At 44.3% G+C, this 20,625-nt stretch overlaps 1 protein-coding gene across 6 annotated transcripts in view; it reads right to left on the minus strand.

Moving 5' to 3' along the window:
• Positions 1-20,625, minus strand: part of LOC100078732 (cytoskeleton-associated protein 2-like) — a 47,319-nt gene that overhangs the window by 7,381 nt on the left and 19,313 nt on the right. The window contains exons 1-7 of one of the 6 annotated variants that reach the window (XM_007655450.3): positions 10,958-11,055; positions 10,783-10,847; positions 9,021-9,093; positions 7,997-8,883; positions 6,932-7,130; positions 762-932; positions 94-163 (exon numbers count right to left, since the gene is read on the minus strand). In XM_007655450.3, the coding sequence (XP_007653640.1) occupies positions 94-163; positions 762-932; positions 6,932-7,130; positions 7,997-8,883; positions 9,021-9,023 (1,330 nt within the window). In that variant the 5' untranslated portion in view covers positions 9,024-9,093; positions 10,783-10,847; positions 10,958-11,055. The other 5 variants (XM_029049719.2, XM_029049720.2, XM_029049721.2 and 2 more) reach the window with 5 other exon arrangements.

Below are 20,625 nucleotides of genomic sequence, written 5' to 3' on the forward strand. Positions count from 1 at the left end.
TCGGATAAAAATCAAAATAGAAGGTAACTTTAATAAAGGAGAACTAGCCTAAGGGTCACTTTTCAAGGTGAAAAACAAAACACTCTGGCTTACCGACATCAGTGTGGGGTAGGTTCTTCTTCTTTAGGATGTCACTAACTGCATGTCGCAGCTCTTCAATAGGCTTAATACAAAGGATTACTTTTTATAATGCAGGCAAAAATTAGAAAAATGGACATTTTCAAATAGTAACTGAGCTGTGCAAATTGTGAACATTAATACCATTCTAGCTAAGATTTTCAAATTTTGAAATCTATGGCACAGCAACTGCATTTCAAAGGCAAGACTTCTCTCATGAGATGACTTTTCTTGATTTGGGCTGTTTCATAGAATTGCAACTACCAAACAATGACTAAAAGCATTCAGCTGCATGAAGATATTCCTCTAGATCAGTGGGTTTCCTAGGGCTACCTTCAGCCACACACACAAACACACACACACGGCAAAGAGCCACTAACTAATTGAGGCAGATCAGGATAAAGAAGCAATCTTCATAAACTAAAAAATAAATAAAAATTAAATTCATATCCTAAAGATTGGGAACAAGTGCATAACATTTTGTTGCATCCTACGGACACATTACTCAAATATTTGTGTCACTTAATTGTTCATCACCTACTTTTTTTTTTTAAAGAAAAAAAGTGTTAATTTATTCTCCAGTAAGGAAGTATTATTTGTAGACCTCGACTTTGTAATATGATTTGATCCATTCCAATTCTCACCTTAGCCCCTGCCAGCATCGCTTTCTCATAAATTACAAGGATATCTTGAACAGGATTTGCAGTCGGTTCAAGTCGTGCGAGACATACCCAATACTTGGCTGATTTTCTGGCATTGGGAATATTTTGAACAACCTTTTCCAGCATGTTGAGTACTTCTTCTCTTGGACATCCCTGAAGTTGGGGAAATGCAGTAAGATAAATCTGTCTCCATAACTTGCTTCCAACTTTCCATTTACACTACAAGTGGTATAAGGAATGCAGAACGTAAGTTAAAAGTCCCTGATGATACCTTTTTCTCCCCTCTCAAACCTTTACTCAGAGTACCTCACAAATTAATTTGTTTGACTTTTTCTTTCCACCTTCTTGTGTTCTGGTTTGTTTAGACACATGGACTATTAGAGCACAGTTCTGAGAACTTGGGAGAAAAAAGACTAGTTCAGCAGAAACAAAACAAAGGCCCTCTTTAGCCTTCTCCTCTCAAAGCTAAACAGCCCTGGCTCCTTGAACTTTGCTTTAGGTTACCTAATCCATTAAATAATTTTTCTCACTTCTCTGAGTCCACTAACTAGAGCTGACTATGGCAGTCTCTTGGATGACATAGCCCTACTGCCAATAATAATAGGTCAGCTTTTTAAAATCCAATCATGTTGACGCTTATCTTCTGATACTACCACTTCCCCTGCTTCAATGAGTAAAGTGAAGTACAAAAGCTGATCATTCAAGCCCCTTGGGAGTCAGAGGAAGTGGGTTTTAATCCAAGCTCTGCCACTTGTCTGCTGTGTGACCTTGGGTAAGTCACTTCACTTCTCCAGGCTTCAGTTACCTCATCGGTAAAATGGGGATTCAATACCTGCTCTCCCTCCTACTTACACTGTGAGCCCTATGTTCATTCATTCATTCAATTGTATTTATTGAGTGCTTACTATGTGCAGAGCACTGTACTAAGCGCTTGGAATATACAACTCGGCAACAGATAGAGACAATCCCTGCCCAACAACGGGCTCACAGTCTAAATGGGGGAGACAGACAACAAAACAAGTATTCATTCATTCAATAGTATTTATTGAGCGCTTACTATGTGCAGAGCACTGGGATGAACTAAGCGCTTGGGATGAACAAATCGGCAACAGATAGAGACAGTCCCTGCCGTTTGACAGGCTTACAGTCTAATCGGGGGAGACGGACAGACAAGAACAATGGCACTGAACAGCGTCAAGGGGAAGAACATCTCGTAAAAACAATGGCAACTAAATAGAATCAAGGCGATGTACAATTCATTAACAAAATAAATAGGGTAACGAAAATATATACAGTTGAGCGGACAAGTACAGTGCTGTGGGGATGGGAAGGGAGAGGTGGAGGAGCAGAGGGAAAAGGGGAAAATGAGGCTTTAGCTGCGGAGACGTAAAGGGGGGATGGCAGAGGGAGTAGAGGGGGAAGAGGAGCTCAGTCTGGGAACGCCTCTTGGAGGAGGTGATTTTTAAGTAAGGTTTTGAAGAGGGAGAGAGAATCAGTTTGGCGGAGGTGAGGAGGGAGGGCGTTCCAGGACCGCGGGAGGACGTGACCCAGGGGTCGACGGCGGGATAGGCGAGACCGAGGGACGGTGAGGAGGTGGGCGGCAGAGGAGCGGAGCGTGCGGGGTGGGCGGTAGAAAGAGAGAAGGGAGGAGAGGTAGGAAGGGGCAAGGTGATGGAGAGCCTTGAAGCCTAGAGTGAGGAGTTTTTGTTTGGAGCGGAGGTCGATAGGCAACCACTGGAGTTGTTTAAGAAGGGGAGTGACATGCCCAGATCGTTTCTGCAGGAAGATGAGCCGGGCAGCGGAGTGAAGAATAGACCGGAGCGGGGCGAGAGAGGAGGAAGGGAGGTCAGAGAGAAGGCTGACACAGTAGTCTAGCCGGGATATAACGAGAGCCCGTAATAGTAAGGTAGCCGTTTGGGTGGAGAGGAAAGGGCGGATCTGGCGATATTGTAGAGGTGAAACCGGCAGGTCTTGGTAACGGATAGGATGTGTGGGGTGAACGAGAGGGACGAGTCAAGGATGACACCGAGATTGCGGGCCTGCGGGACGGGAAGGATGGTCGTGCCATCCACGGTGATAGAGAAGTCTGGGAGCGGACCGGGTTTGGGAGGGAAGATGAGGAGCTCAGTCTTGCTCATGTTGAGTTTTAGGTGGCAGGCCGACATCCAGGTGGAGACGTCCCGGAGGCAGGAGGAGATGCGAGCCTGACAAGTAGTCAGGCGTCAATACCATTAAGATAAATAGAATCATATATACATATTAAAAAATACAGTAATATATACAAATTCAATAGTATTTACTGAGCGCTTACTGTGTGCAGGGCATCGTACTAAGTGCTTGGAATGTACAATTCGGCAAGAGTCTAAACAAATTTGCACAAGTGCTGTGGGGAGGAGAGGAGCAGAGGTAAAGTGAGGGCTCAGTTTGGGAAGGTTTCTTGGAGGAGGTGAGGTCAGTAGGGCTTTGAAGAGGGGAAGAGAGTTAGTTTGGCAGATGTGAGGAGGGAGGGCATTCCAGGTCAGTGGTACGATGTGAGCCAGCGGTCGATAGCGGGACAGGTGAGAACGAGGCATCGTGAGGAGGTTAGCGGCAGAGGAGTGGAGTGATTGGGGTGGGCTGTAGAAGGGGAGAAGGGAAGTAAGGTAGGAGGGGGCCAGGTGATGGACAGCTCTGAAGCCAAGCTATGTGGGACGTGGACTGTATCCAACCTGATTAACTTATTCATTCATTCAATAGTATTTATTGAGCGCTTACTATGTACAGAGCACTGTACTAAGCGCTTGGAATGTACAAATCGGCAACAGATAGAGACAGTCCCTGCCCTCTGATGGGCTTACAGTCTAATCGGGGGAGACAGACAAGAAAAATGGCAATAAATAGAATCAAGGGGAAGAACATCTCATTAAAACAATAGCAATTAAATAGAATCAAGGTGATGTACATCTCATTAACAAAATAAATAGGGTAATAAAGGTATACACAGTTGAACGGACGAGTACAGTGCTGAGGGGATGGGATGGGAGAAGGGGAGGAGCAGAGGGAAGGGGGGAGAAGAGGGTTTAGCTGCGGAGAAGTGAAGGGGGGTAGAGGGAGCAGAGGGAAAAGGGGAGCTCAGTCTGGGAAGGCCTCTAGGAGGAGGTGAGCTTTAAGTAGGGTTTTGAAGAGGGGAAGAGAATTAGTTTGGCGAAGGTGAGGAGGGAGGGCATTCCAGGACTGCGGGAGGGCGTGGCCCAGGGGTCGACAGCGGGATAGGCGAGAAAGGGGGAAGATGAGGTGGGCAGCAGAGGAGCGGAGCGTGCGGGGTGGGCAGTGGAAAGAGATAAGGGAGGAGAGGTAAGAGGGGGCAAGGTGATGGAGAGCCTTGAAGCCTAGAGTGAGAAATTTTTGTTTTGTGCGGAGGTTGATCGGCAACCACTGGAGGTTTTTAAGAAGGGGAGTGACATGCCCAGAGCATTTCTGCAGGAAGATGATCCGGGCAGTGGAGTGAAGAATAGACTGGAGCAGGGAGAGAGAGGAGGAAGGGAGATCAGAGAGCAGGCTGATACAGTAATCTAGCCAGGATATTACGAGAGCCTGTAGCAGTAAGATAACCTTTTGGGTGGAGAGGAAAGGGCGGATCTTGGCGATATAAAGGTGAGACCGGCAGGTTTAGGTGATGGATTGGATGTGTGGGGTGAACGAGAGAGCTGAGTCAAAGATGACACCGGGGCTGCGGGCTTGAGAGGAAGGAAGGATGGTGGTACCATCCACAGTGATAGGAAAGTCAGGAAGAGGACAGGACTTGGGAGGGAAGATAAGGAGCTCAGTTTTGGACATGTTGAGTTTTAGGGTGAGGGCAGACATCCAGGTAGAGACGTCCTGGAGGTAGGACGAGATACGAGCCTGCAGGGACGGGGAGAGGACAGGGGCAGAGATGCAGATTTGAGTGTCATCTGCATAGAGATGACAGTTGCAGCCGTGAGAGTGGATGAGTTCACTGAGGGAGTGAGTGTATATGGAGAACAGAAGAGGGCCAAGAACTGACCCTTGAGGAACTCCAACAGTTAGAGGATGGGGGGGGGGGGGAGGAGCCTGCGAAGGAGACTGAATGACCGGACAGAGAGATAGGAGAACCAGGAGAGGACGGAGTCCGTGAAGCCAAGGTGAGATAAGGTGTGGAGGAGAAGGGGATGGTCGACAGTGTCAAAGGCAGCTGAGAGGTCAACGAGGATTAGAATAGAGTAGGAGTCATTGGATTTGGCAAGAAGGAGGTGACCTTAGAGACAGCAGTCTCGGTAGAGTGGAGGGGATGGAAGCCAGATTGGAGGGGGTCCAGGAGAGAATGGGAGTTAAGGAATTCTAAGCAACGAGTGTCGACGACTCGTTCTAGGATCTTGGAAAGGAAGGGTAGTAGGGAGATAGGGCGATAACTGGAAGGGGAAGTGGGGTCAAGAGAGGGTTTTTTTTAGGATGGGGGAGACAGGGGCATGTTTGAAGGCAGAGGGGAAGAAGCCACTGGAGAGTGACTGGTTACAGATAGAAGTTAAGGAGGGGAGGAGGGCAGGGGCGATGGTTTTTATAAGGTGAGCGGGAATGGGGTCTGAGACACAGGTGGAGGGGGTGGCACTTGCGAGGAGGGAGGATATCTCCTCTGAGGATACTGGAGGGAAGGATGGAAAAGTAGGGGAGAGGGTTGGGGCGGGGGGAGATAGGAGGGGGAGGGGTGACTTTGGGGAGCTCAGACCTGATTGTGTTAATTTTTGTGATGAAGTAGGTGGCCAGATCATTGGGGGTGAGGGATGGGGGAGGGGGAGGAACAGGGGGCCTAAGGAGAGAGTTAAAGGTCCAGAACAATTGGTGGGGGTGACGGGCATGGGTGTCGATGAGAGAGGAGAAGAAGTTTTGCCTGGCGGAGGAGAGGGCAGAGTTAAGGCAGGAAAGGATAAACTTGAAATGGATAAGGTCGGCTTGGTGCTTGGACCTTCGCCAGCAGCGCTCGGCAGCTCGAGCATAGGAGCGTAGGAGGCGGACAGAGGCAGTGACCCAGGGCTGTGGGTTAGTGGAGCGAGAATGGCGGAGGGAAAGGGGGGCGAGAGAGTTGAGATGAGTAGAGAGGGTGGAGTTGAGAGCGGTGACCTGATCATCGAGAGTGGGAAGAGAGGATGGGGGGCAAGGTGGGGAGAGATGCTTTTGGAAAGATGGATGGGATCAAGAGAGCAGAGGTCTCTGTGGGGGAGTAGCAAAGATTTGCAGGGGGAGGGAGTGTGAGAGATGCGGCAGGTGAGAAGGTTATAGTCTGAGAGAGGGATTTCAGAGTTGGTGAGGGAGGAGATAGTGCAACGGTAGGAGATGACGAGATCGAGGGTGTGACCGAGTCGGTGAGTGGGCGAGGTATGGTGGAGGAGGAGGTTGGCAGAGTTGAGGAGGGACAGCAGGCGGGTGGCAGAGGAGTCACCGGGTACATCCATGTGGATGTTGAAGTCTCCGAGGATCAGAGTGGGCAGAGAGAAGGAGAGAAGGAAGGTGAGAAAGGGGTCTAGGTGGTTGAACAAGTCGGAGGTGGGACCAGGAGGGTGGTAGATGACAGCTACAAGTATCTGGAGGGGGTGGTAGAGGCGAATGATATGGGCTTAATTTATATTTACCCCAGAGTTCAGGACAGTACTTGGCACAGAAGTAAACACTTAAGTATCATAATTGTTAGGTGGGACAGGGTTTTTTCAGCCTGTGGTTTGTAATTTACAAAATTTCATGAATCCTAAGAATTCCAACCATGCGGGTTAGTAGAGACAAAATAAGCTACATTTTAAAACAGTTTTAAAGACGGTAAACTAAGGAAGGTATTCTAGAGAAGGAAATTTATGAAACATCCCCAGTACTTTTAAACTGTGTTAACTCTAAATTCTCGCCCTCTGAACTGTATGCTCCTCGTGGGCAGGGAGTGTGTCTACCAACCACTGTACTGTACTTTCCCAAGTGCTCTGCACACAGTAAATGTTCAAATACCATTGATTGACTGAACTCCAAACTGTTAAAATCCTGTGAGGGAAGAAGAGATAGAGCTACCACAAAACAAAAAGTTAGAACCCCTGAAAATCTTCAAAACAAAAAGATGATCTCCCAGTTGCTTCATAGGTTAAATACAAAGCAAATACTGGGAAAAAAAATCTTACCTTATTAATCAACTTCAGGCATTCAGCAAAAGAATTAACTTTTTCAGTAAATAGTTTTTGCTCCTCTTCTTCCACAGTGGTGGTCCTGAATGACTTCATTTGCTGTTCTTTCATCTTAGATTGAGCCAGTGGCATAGAAATAGGAGGCCTTTTTAACACTCGCCCCTTGGAAGCTTTCCATTCAGCCAAGCGAGCTCTGCTATTAGAAGAGTTATTACCTCAGTGTATCCAGGACTCAATTTGGTTTTCCTTAATCTTTTGGCCAGGTCTTGAATGACCTGATTTCCAAGGGTTCATTCCCCCTCAGAGGGCAGGCCACTAGACCCTTAGAAAACTAGCTCATCCAAGCTGTACATTTCAAGATTATCAACTATCATGAGCCCAAATCAACCCCAGCCCTTAGCACAAAGTATATGCTTAATAAATGCCACAATATTACTGTCAAACATCTAACATCTTTAATGGGTTACTGAACACTACTACACATCCCTCAAAGTTTGTGGTCACATTAACACTCATCATGCCACTGACCCAGAGGAACAGCAGAAGGACGAAGAGAAAACTGGTCCAGGAAAAGAGGCCTTGATGACCTTTGGTTTCCCATGACTTCCCACCCACTTTCTCCCTGGCACTCCTGTTTCTTCTCTCCAGACCTCTGTGGTCTGCCCTGTCAGGGGTCCTTAGACTAGTTTCAAAATTTAAACCTATTTCAAGAGACCCCAGGAATTCCCAAATGGAAAAAAAGCTATGAAGTCTACCCTAATATTACCTGGAGAAGCAGCATGGTCTAGTGGACACATAGTTGCACTTAAATACTGTAATTATTATTAGAGAATTTCAGTTTATGCTGCACAATAGTACTTTAGGTTTTAGGTCTATCTTCCCATAAAGATCACTTTTTAATTCAACTACAACTCTACATTGCACACTAATCATAAAATGCTCATTCCCCAAAGACAGTTTTCAGATTGATCCTATAGCAATATGTGGTTCTCTATTCAAACTGAATATGGCATAATTGAAGTCTTTTTTTTTTTTTGGAAAAAAAAATCCTGTCATTTTTACCTTCTGTCTTCTACTGAATCTTTCAGGAGAGTAGACCTTAGGCTGCCCATCGATTTCACCCGCAATGTTGAAGGATCAGGCTTGGCTGGAGCTCTAGACGTCACAGTCTGAGACATTGCTTCCATATTTTCCAGTTCATCCAAGGCGTCGGCCTTGGCATTCACCAGAGCTGGCTTTCCCAGTGGCAGCTGCTTCTTGACATTAGATAGAGTGGGCTTCGCCTGGGATGGGGGCAGCCCTTTCTTGACAGTAGATGGAACTGAATTTGACAGTAGGAGCCTTTTTTTACGAGACTCTTTGGAGTCAGTGACCTGGCCGGAGGCCCTACAGACAGTTTGTTTTGGTATCGCATCATAGTGGCTTCTAAGAGGAGGTTTCATAAGAGATTTGATCTGGGAGGGGGCGGGGCTCCCAAATTTACTGGAAATGGCCTCATCTGAGATTCTCCCATCTTTGATGGCACCACCGCTGGTGGAGGGAGGTCTCACCACTAGTTTAGAAACCATGGCTGAAGGCATCGCTCTGGTCAGAGAACGCTCATCCTTGCCAGGCAGTGGCCTTCGAAAGGAATTTATTTTAGATTGAACAACCTTGCTGCAACAGTAGCCAAGCACTGTGTTTTGGGGCAGCTTTTCTGCAATCAGCTGTTCCTCTTTTTGATTTCTTTTCATCAGAAAAGCCTGGCTAAAGGACATACGTTGAATTTTGGAGTTGTTCTCCTCAGTCGGGGACATTTGAACAATCTGACTGGAATCCCCAGGAGTTTGTGAGCCAGTAGCTACAGACAAGTTGGTCAATACAGTAGTGGCTTTTAAAGAAGCACCATTTCTTTCCACTGTTTGGCTATTTCTGTCCAGCTCTGTCTCATTAGTATTTTCTTTTGCTTCCTGAAATGAGTTTTGAGAGACATTAGTTCCTCAGATTTCTTCACTTCCATTATAAAGAAGTCCAGACTAAATAGATGGGAGCAAGGTAAAGAACGAAGTGGATAAAAGGAGAGATTTAGACAAACTTTGCAACTTACCATTTTCAAGTTTCAAGGCTTTGCTGACACTTGGGTTTTTGTCCTCACTTGCTTTTTCCTTCCAATTATATTGCTTTAAAAGAATTAAAATGATTTTACTTTTTTTTTTTTAAATTTCCCTGGAGGAAGCACACAGGCCTACGATACCTACAAAAATACACAGAATTAGGGATATACCATTGGTCGGGAACATGCGTTTTCTCCATGTGTTTTGGTTTGAACAAGGTGGCAGAATAAGGGAATGTCCTTCCTATAAACACACCTCTGACTGGATACCATGTGGAGCAGGTCAGGAATTAGTGTGCAGCAAACCTTCCAATTAAATGACAGACAAACCTTCAACAGAGAAACAAGTCCCAGGGTCTGAGCCTCTTAAACTGCACTTCAACTTCCCCAACTCTTTGTCCTTTGATGACCACATTCTACCAGTCAGGCCTGATCCCAGAATTAAAAAGTACCAGCCTAACTAAGGCCTGCTGATGAAGGCACTGTGGTCCCTTGCCTTCCGGACCATGATTATATTCTGACTGAGGCACATTTGTTTAGACCTTCTGCCTGGGGAAAAATGTTCTGTTGATACTTGCATTTTTGTGGGGGGTTTGTTTTTAATGGTATTTGTTAAGCACTTACTCTGTGTCAGGCACTGTACTAAGCACTGGAGTAGGTAGCAGCTAATTAGGTTGGACACTGTAACTGAGGCACATAGAAGTGGCTTGCCTAAGGTCACACTGCAGACAAGTGGCAGAGCTGGGATTACAACCCAAGTCCTGCTGATTCCCAGGCCCATGCTCTATCCATTAGGCCATGCTGCTTTTCTACCTTGTATCGAGTTATATTAGGTTACACAGGGAAACTGAAAATATAAATTTGAAAAACATTGACATTCCAGCTAATAGTGTTCTCTCTCCTACTTTAGGTGCTAAACTCCTTGACAGTAGGAACTCTGTTTTCACTAATTTCTTGGTTAGTCCTTGTGGCAGTACACATAGTATATTATACTGCATTCAGTAGGCACTCAAATACTATTACTGCTGTAATTTTCTCAGCTTCATATTAAGTACTCCATACATGACAATTATTTAATAAACAACTGAATGATCCTCTCACCCCAATAGACTACAAGTATCACTGAACATCCTTGAGATAATTACCCAGGAGTTACTGGATGCAGTACTTGTACTGTCTAGTACATTTCCCACAATATGTTTTTAGAAACCTTAGATTAAAAAGAGGCTTAGAAATACATAAGACAGTTAACCACATTCTGAAAAACCTCTATAAACACTCCTGCCATATGAATACCACGTCAAAATATTTACCTCTCTCCTCAACTAACGAACAGTATTTACCGATTGCCTATTCTGTGCAGAGAACTGTACTAACCTCCTGGGAGATTACAGTAGAATGATCCTCAAAGAATTTACAATTTGAGGAGGCCTGAGAGAAGAGCAGGCATTCAAGTAAATGAGAGACCAGATGAAGCAATAGAATTTAAAGATAGATATGGAGGTTCTACAGGGGTTGGGAGTACTTAAATGCTTAGGTGCTGTAGAAGGACTGACATTGGCATTCATCCAGTCCTAGATCAAGGTGGCGATACTGACTCACAAAAATGCAGTCAAAAAACAAAATCCTCAAAATCTCTACTTAGAGCTCAACATTCATTAGGAATACTTTCAACCTAACAGTTATTTTTCAAGACAGCCTTTGGCCGGCTAGTTGCACAAAACTGAATTGAATGAAAATAACTGTTTCACCTTACCTATGTATGTCAGAGTTCTTCCTTCATGACGGATATTCTTCAATTTTGTGTTTTCTTTGCTCTAACTGAAAAAAAGAAAAGTACAAATTACGTTTAACTCTGTTATCAACAAAAATAGGGGGGGTTTGTTTCGTATATGAAGAAACCAAAAACTCTGAAAGAAAGAGTCGAAGACCAGAGCAGCTTTTGGAAAGCGTTGAACAGGCTGATGACGCCGGTGGTGTACAACTGACTGCAACGGCCGACCCCAGCCTGCCCTGCCAGCTTTACTGGTAACTTAACGCTCACGCAGGGTGCCCCATCGGGGCTAGACCCACATTGGGGCAGTAGCCAATCAGTAAGCACATCTGTGGTCACGTGACAGCGGCGGGTTCCCGCCACGCCCAACCGACCCACGAGCCTGCAAAGTTAGAATGGGTCACATGACACGAAGGAGCCATCTTGCAGTTCACATAACATGGACTCAGGGTCAGCCTCACCGTCGCCATCTTGGGGTTGCCCTCAGTATCACAGTCCACAACACCTTCAAACAAGTACCTCAGCACAACTGAGGCACAACAAAATAGGACAATCCTGTCTCAAATATGGTACCTCAAGTTAAGTTGGCAAGGCTCTTTGTAGGATAAAAGTTAGGGCCTCATAACCATGATCAAAAGATAATTCATTAACATAAGACTTTTTTTTAATGATATTGGTTAAGCACTTACAAGCTAAATACAGTGTCTGGCACACAATATCTATCCCAGCACTTCTCTCTCAAGAAAACCCTCTCAAGCTTTCAGTATCATGCTCGGGATATGGTCAGTGCTCAATAAATACCACTGATTGATCCATTTCATTCTTACTGAGGTCTTAGTCTACTGCCAGCTTTACCACCTGCCTGCTTTGTAGTCTTGGACAACACATTTCACTTCTTGTACCTGATTCCTCATCTGTTCCATCTCCCCTGTGAGCCCCACGTAGGCCAAGGACTGTGTCTACTCTGACCTGATTATCTAGTTTCTACCCCAGTGTTTAGCAGAGCCCTCTAGACTACAAGGTCATTGTGGGCGGGGAACCTGTTGACCAACTCTGTTGTAGTATACTCTCCCAAAGACTTACTGTGTGCAGAACACTGAACTAAGTGCTCAATAAACAAGACTGATTGATTGCTTAGCATGTGCTTAATTATTACCACAGTCATTACTCTTGTCAAGATACTGGCCTGCTTTGAGTTCCCAGCAACCAACAACATATCCAAAGCTCCATCTCCGGAGCTGAGGATGGGCAGAAGGCAAGGATCACATGGGCTTCCACCTGACCTCAGCTAGCATATACATATATATACACATACATACACACACACACACACACAATTTAGGGAAAAAAGATGAATCAAGAAGGCCAGTGCATCCTTTGAGAGATCGTCAAAGAAGGTAGAGTGGTTCCAGACCACAGTGAAGGTCCAGCCCTATTGACTATTGTTCAGTTGGAGAAGCAGCATGGACTAGTGGAAAGAGCATGGGCCTGGGAGTCAGAGGACATAAATCCTAATCCCAGCTCCACTACTTTTCTGCTCTGTGAGCTTGGGCAAGTTACTCAACTTCTTTGGGCCTCAGTTACCTCATCTGTAAAATAGAGGTTAAAGCTGTGAGTCCCATGTTGGACAGGGACGATGTCCAACCTGACTAGTTTCTATCTACCCCAGCACTCAGTACAGTGTCTGGCACATAAGTACTTAAATATCATAAACAATCATCTCTATGGTTAGGAGATCCAGACCCTACACAAACACTACCTCCAGCTCCTTGAGCAGTTCTATTAGCAAATATGGACCTTCGATATCAAATGGCAAGAAAACATCAGGAAGAATGGAGTTCCAAAATGTTTTCAGTCTCCTATCATTGAATCTATGGTCACCTTAACATGTTTTGCTGGGTGGGACAGATGAGGACAAGGAAAGTCAACACTAAACTCGGACAACTGCTGAATGGAAACGAGCTGAAATTGGGCAACTGAAAGCCAGGAGATCAGAGGAACCAACACGAGATAGTAAAACAAAGCATCAGACCACATTGCATCCCTGTTGAAAACTACAAGTCTATTGCTGATGATAGACTAGTGTGGCTTTGTTGTATTTAGAAAGGAGTGGCTCTTTTTGAGCACAACCTAAGGGACAAAACACAAGTAGGCAAAAGAGTAAACAGCACCAGGTGCTACAAACACAACACCACAAGCATCTTTTTGTGGGCACAATATGAGTGACGCTATGGCCCTGATTTGGTCTTTTCTCTCTCTCTCACACACACACCCACACACACACACACACACTGCAATTTCACCATTAGTGTCTTTGAATTCAAAATAATAATAACTGTGGTATTTGTTAAATGCTTACTATGTGCAAAGCACTATTCTAAGCGCTGGGGTTGATACAAGGTAATCAGGTTGTCCCACATGGGGCTCACAGTCAATTCCCATTTTACAGATGAGGTAACTGAGGCCCAGAGAAGTTAAGTGACTTGCCCAAAGTCACACAGCTGATAAGTGGTGGAGCTGGGATTAGAACCCATGACCTCTGAATCCCAAGCCCGTGCTGTTCCCACTAGACCATGCTGCTTCTCTAAGAAGACTATATAGCAACAACCCTATGTGGAAGCAGCATGGCCTAGTGTAAAGAGCATGGACCTGGGAGTCAGAAAACCTTGATTAAAATCCCAGGTCTGCCACTTGTTTGCTGTGACCTCAGGCAACTTAATTCACTTCTCTCTGCCTCAGTTTCCTCATCTCTAAAATTGAGATTATATACCTGTTCCCCCTCCTTCTTAGACTGAAGGCCCATATGGGACAGGGATTATTTTCATCATCAACAATGGTATTTCAGTGCTTACAGTGTGCAGAGCACTGTACTAAGCACTTGGAAGAGTACAATTCAGAGTTGGTAGACAAGATCCCTGCCCACAATGAGCTTACAGCCTTGAGGGAGAGACAGACATTAGTATAAATAATTTGGAATATATATTTATATGTATATAAGTGCCACAGGGTTGGGGGTGGGGCACATATCAAATACCCAAATCCTCTATCAACCCCAGAAATTAGTCTGCAGCTGGGCAAATAAGCATTTACCACAATTATTATCATAAACATTGCTGTTCATTAGGTGATCTTTCACTTTCAGCTCTGTATATATATCAGCCAATTTCTACCACTAGACTGCAAGCTCACTGTGGACAGAGAATGTGTCCGTTATATTGTACTCTCCTAAGCACTTAGTATGGTGCTCTGCACACGGTAAGTGCTCAATCAATATAATTGACTAACATGCTGGACTTAATTATAAAAACTGTTGAGAGAATAGGCATGAACTTCAAAATGGTTCAATTGGTTATGAAAGAACTTGAACAAGATCCAGAATTTTTGCATAATACCATCAGGTTCCATATGCTGCCATTGAACATTTCTAGGAAGCTGAGTATAACCATGAGCCCAGTTACTAGGGAGGCCCAATTAGGCTTCCAAATGCTTCTCAGGCATATTGAGTAATGAACATCTGTTTACAAAAGAGATTCTTTACAGTATGAAATGTGTCATCAGATAGCTTCTACCAATGGAAAACAATATTGAGGGGTTTGGTGTGGTTTGCTGCATCAAAGTGATGACTGTAGTTCACAGGCAATTTTGCTTCATGTTTGGTCATGCAATTTACAGTGTCTGTCTCCTTTCACACTGCATTATCCAGCTCATGCATCCTATCCCCTTAGTCTATTATTCTTCACCGTACTATTATCTGACCTTCTCTGCACTAAATTACCTTTTAGAAATGTCCTAGAGGAAGTACAAAGGTGCTTTTGTCATGAAGATATAAAAATCTTTTTTGTGTTCCTACAGAAACTTTTTTTTAAAAAATAAAGGTTGAGCTGTTCATATATTGAAAACATACCTGGGAGAATGACTATAAAAGTGAGTATGAAAGCACAGTGAAGTGTAAATAGAGTTCTCAGTGGTAAAAGATCTCAGGGCAGAGCAGCTTTTAGGCAGAACCCTGCTTGAGTTCTTAGTTACATTCTAAGTCTTAAACGGATAATCTTCCATGGTAAGTAAGCTTCTCAAGTCATTTTTTTCTCTGCTTAACTCTCACCCCGAAACCAGGCCTTCCACAAACCCAGACTTCATCCAGAGAGCACTGTAGCCAAACGGATAGAGCACGGACCTGGGAATCAGAAGGATCTGGGTTCTAATCTCAGCTCTGCCACTTACCTTATTTACCTTGGGTAAGTCATTTCACTTAATCTGTGCCTTTACCTCGTCCTTAAAATGGAGATTGAGACAGTGAGCCCACTGGGGGACATGGACTGTGTCCAATCTGATTAGCTTATATCTACCCCAGGCTTTAGTACAGTGCCTGGCAAATAGTAAGTGATTAATGAGTACCATAAATAAAAGACGGGCCAGGATCTGACTTCACTCTTCCATCAGTACTGTGGAAGCCCAAGTTCTGAGTGTGAAAGTCATTACCACACCTGAGAGGCAAGTGGGGCCTAAGTCATCATTTTGAGAATCATTAACACATATCCCATTAAGGAGAGAATCACATAGCTTGTTGAATGTGCCAGAGTATTTCTCCAGTCCACGCTGGGGTTGCTAGACCAGGGCGCATCTGGTAATGGCCTGGTTCAAAAGTAAAATTCAGAGAAACAGTGTGGATAGAGCATGGGCTTGAGAGTCAGAGGACCTGGATTCTAATTCCAGTTCCTCCACTTATCTGCCATGTGACCTTGAGTTATTCACTTAGCTATTCTATGCCTCAGTGACCTCATCTGTAAAATGGAGGTAAAGACTCTAAGCCCAATATGGGATATGGACTGTGATCTATTTGAGTAGCTCAAGCCATCACCATAGCCTTTTCACACTCGCTGCTTAAATACTACTGACAAAGAAAATTAATTTTGTGCAAATCTACCAACCCTGTTATATTATACTCTCCCAAGGGCTTAGTACAGTCCTCTGCACACAGTTAACACTTTAGAAATGTGACTGATTCATTAGCTATCAGAAGAAATATTGACTAGAACACCTTTTTTCAAAAAAAGTGCTAAAAATGCCTTCACTGCAAAAAGCCAGTGGGAGGTTTAACTATCTAAGTGACAAACTCCAATCGTGAAAGGGCCAGGAGGAAACAGTAAAGTTTTGGAGATTTCAGATCTCTACTCTATTGTACATGGCCTCGATCTAATTGGTTTCTATAGAAAAATTCACATTTTTCTTTGGGTTCAGAACAAAAGGCATTTACCAAATAGGAATTAAAACTAGGGACTCAGGAGTCAAATATTTTTTAGTTAAGCTTCAGAGCTTTCTCCAAGAGATCTCATGTAAAGTGACATATGAGAGCCTTAGTATTTATTTAGAGCAGGAAGGAACAACTCAAATATCAACTCAAGCTGCATGGATCTGCTTCAAAAGGTATACAGAATGATTGCATTTTGAAGGAAATGCGCCTTATTGAAAACAAGCTCTTAGATTTTTCATTAAAACCCTGCAACTGATCATTTAGGTAGTATCACTAGTATTTAGCTGCAAGTTGTAATTCACGGTTCGAGATCCACTTTTGAAAGTTTTAGAAAAAATGCTGCAGCTGAAAAGTTTAGATCGCCAGCATAGAAGTCAGAAAATACTAGTGACTGGCACTTAAAGATAAACCTCACATTTTCACCTCATTACTCAGTAATCTAATAATGAAAGCTAAATAGAAAGATTGCTCAGGCCAGGTCAAATAAAGACACTGGATTTTCTTGACAGGAACTGAAGGGAAAGGGTGTAAATTGAATGAATACAGAGAAGCAGCATGGCATTGAGTAGTGGAAAGAGCATGGACCTGGGAATCAGGAAGCCTGGGTTCTAATCCCCCCTCTGCCACTTGTTTGTTGGGTGACCATCTGTGAAATGGGGATTCAATTAATTTCCCTCCCCACTAGGCTATGAGCCCCAGGTGGGGCAGAGACAATTAGACTGCAGCTGCCCTAATGCTTAGTATGGTGCTTGGTACATAGTACATGCTCAGCAAATACCACCATTATTTGTAAATGAAATACGTTACCCTATTACCCTATTTATTTTGTTAATGAAATGTACATCGCCTTGATTCTATTTAGTTGCCATTGTTTTTACGAGATGTTCTTTCCCTTGACTATTTATTGCCTTTGTTCTTGTCTGTCTCCCCCGATTAGACTGTAAGCCCGTCAAACGGCAGGGACTGTCTCTATCTGTTGCCGACTTGTTCATTCCAAGCGCTTAGTACAGTGCTCTGCACATAGTAAGCGCTCAATAAATACTATTGAATGAATGAATACGTTCAATTACTCCCACTCTGTAAGTAGCAGCATCTCCACAAAGACCTTCATTAATGTAAGCAACCAAAGAGCTCCAGATGAAAATCAATAGTATGCAAGTGTTTATTCTGTGCAGACAACTGATTAAATGCTGGGGAGAATACAATAGATTTAATAGGCATGATACCTGCCCTCAAGGAGCTGACAGTTTGAGAGGGGTAGACAGACATTCATATGAATTACAAGCACAGGGAAGCAAGTGAAACAAGTGAGGAACTGAAAATATCCAAGTGCTTAGGTAATGTGGAAGCTCTGAGTGGTAGGAAGTAGGGAAGTAAGATGGGGATATGAGAGGTTTATCATTATCATTATCAATGAGGCTCTAGATTGGCATCAGCTCCCTTTTGAGACAATGCTCATTACCACACTGTTTTTCCAATCAGTAGTATTTACTGAGCCTGTACTGTGTACAGAGCACTGGACTAAGTGGGAGAGTTGGTAGACACGATCCCTACCCTCAAGGAGCTTAAAGCCTGGAGGGGGAGACAGACATTCAAACAAATTATAGATAGGGGAAATTTGTATTTTTCAAGGTACATTCACCAAGTAGAATGTGTGTGTGTGTTGTGTGTGTGTGTATGTGAGAAAGAGAGAGAAAGAAAAAATTGTGTATACACACACAGTGTGTATATATAGGTTCAATTTCATTTTACTCCATGATCACATTGTCAATTATTAAATATCCTGATATTTGGATTATGACTATGGCAGCATGGCCTTGTGGAAAGAGCATGGGACAGTCAGTCTACCTGTTTTAGTCCCAGCTCTGCTACTAGTCTACTGTGGGACCTTGGGTTAGCCATAGACTCTTGGTGCTTCATTTTCTCCACCTGTAAAATGGGGATGAAATAGATTATGATCCTTATTTGGGAAAGAGACTATGTCTGATCTCATAGCCTTATATATACACACTCCAGCACTTAGTATGTAGCAAGTGCTTCATAAAAACCATAACTACTATCCAGCACAACAAATGCTAGGAACAGTATTGAGTGTCTGGTATGTCAGGTGTGTGTGTGTGTGTGTGTGTATCCACTTATTGCTTTAACTTAGGTAAACTGGAGAGGAATTCCTGCTTATGATTGTACATGAAACTGGATCCAGTATTAGCCTCAGCTAATAGTGGGAGGGACTGTGTCTGACCTGATAAACTTGTAACTACCCTGGTGCTTTCAACAGTGCTTGACACATACTCTAAGTACTTAAATGCCATTAAAAAAAACTCCCAAATACCAACAATGCCATGACAACTTTAGGCTCTTAATGGGTCCTAATATCACACTTCTGAGTTTCTTTTCTCTGGGGAAAAAAATAAAGAAAAGTAACTTTGGGTAAAATACTTTTTGAGATCAAGACAAAGTATCTTGTGGTCTAACCACTCTAAAAATCACACTATAATTATAAGTGGCAGAACGATTGATTGAGTTTGTCAACCAAGTGACTTTTTACTCTTTGCCTTACTAAATATAATTTCATCATTCCTAACAAAGGACTTGTGGTCAAAATATCAACGGCTAACCATATTTTCTATGTGCAATACACACCTAACAGTTTTGTTGCATTTAATTATCATCACTCAACCTTTAATTAATAGCATTATGAAGCACAGCAGATTCCTAAAATTATTTCTAAAGCACCAGAGCAATTTCCATCAGTTCTCTTACTCAAAACAGCAGGTAGAACAATCGGCACCCACAAATGTACTTGGGTACTGGAATTTATTTTTTTTAATCAAAGACATATTGCTATGAAATGATGTAATGTTTAGATTTTTTTTTAAAAAAAAAAAGACCAACACCTTTCAATGATTGGCAAAGCCCAGAAACATCAATTTTTCTGTCTCTGCTTAATAGAAGGGACTAGAGAAAGGAAACCCTTTTTGCAAACAACTTTTCTTCCCTCAATGGCACCCATGCCCATCAACCCTGCCAATTGTTCCGGACTTTTAACTCTCTCCTCAGGCCCCCTGTTCCTCCCCCTCCCCCATCCCTCACACCCAACGATCTGGCCACCTACTTCATCACAAAAATTAACACCATTGGGTCTGAGCTCCCCAAAGTCACCCCTCCCAGTCACCCCTCCCCTTCTCCTTCCCCCCGCCACACTCCCAACCCTCTCCCCTACTTTCCCATCCTTCCCTGCAGTATCCTCAGAGGAGATCTTCTACCTCCTCACAAGTGCCACCCCTTTCACCTGTGCTTCGGACCCCATTCCCGCTCACCTTATAAAAACTATCGCCCCTTCCCTCCTCCCCTCCTTAACTTCTATCTTTAACCACTCACTCTCCAATGGCTTCTTCCCCTCTGCCTTCAAACATGCCATGTCTCCCCATCCTAAATAAAACTCTCTTTCGACCCCACTTCCCCTTCCAGGGATCGTCCTATCTCCCTCCTACCCTTCCTTTCCAAACTCCTAGAACGAGTCGTCTACACGCACTGCCTTGAATTCCTCAACTCCAAATCTCTCCTGGACCCCTTCCAATCTGGCTTCCATCCCCTCCACTCCACCAACACTGCCCTCTCAAAGGTCACCCCTGACCTCCTTCTTGCCAAATCCAATGGCTCCTACTCTATCCTAATCCTCCTCGACCTCTCAGCTGCCCTGGACACTGTTGACCACCCCCTTCTCCTCCACACCTTATCTCACCTTGGCTTCACAGACTCCCTCTTCTCCAGGTTCTCCTCTTATCTTTCTGGCCCTTCATTTTCGGTCTCCTTCACGGGCTCCTCCTCCCCCTCCCATCCACTTACTTTAGAGGTTCCTCAAGGGTCAGTTCTTGGCCCTCTTCTGTTCTCCACCTAGACTCACTCCCTCGATGAACTCATTCGCTCCCATGGCTTCATCTATCATCTCTACGCAGATGACACCCAAATCGACATCTCCCCTGTTCTCTCCTCCTCCCTTCAGGCTCGTATCTCCTCCAGCCTCCAGGACGTCTCCACCTGGGTGTCTAACCACCACCTAAAACTCAACATGTCCAAAACTGAGCTCCTCATCTTCCCTCCCAAACCCTGTCCTCTCCCTGATTTCCCTGTCACTGTGGACGGCACGACCCTCCTTCCTGTCTCACAGGCCCGCAACCTTGGTGTCATCCATGACTCAGCTCTCTCATTCACCCCACACATCCAGTCTGTCACCAACGCCTGCTGGTCTCACCTTTACAATATCGCCAAGATGCACCCTTTCCTCTCCATCCAAATGGCTATCGTGCTGGTACAAGCTCTCATAATATCCCCACTGGATTATTGTGTCAGATCTCTTCTCTCTGATCTCCCTTCCTCCTGACTCTCCCTACTCCAGTCTATTCTTCATTCCGCTGCCCGGATCATCTCCCTACAGAAACGCTCTGGGCGTGTCACTCCTCTCCTTAAAAACCTCCAGCGGTTGCCTATCAACCTCCACATGAAACAAAAGCTCCTCACTATGAGCTTCAAAGTGCTCTATCACCTTGCCCCCTCCTACCTCACCTCCCTTC

Source organism: Ornithorhynchus anatinus, chromosome X1 (assembly GCF_004115215.2).
Source record: "Ornithorhynchus anatinus isolate Pmale09 chromosome X1, mOrnAna1.pri.v4, whole genome shotgun sequence".
In the NCBI taxonomy this organism is placed as follows: Eukaryota; Metazoa; Chordata; class Mammalia; order Monotremata; family Ornithorhynchidae; genus Ornithorhynchus; species Ornithorhynchus anatinus.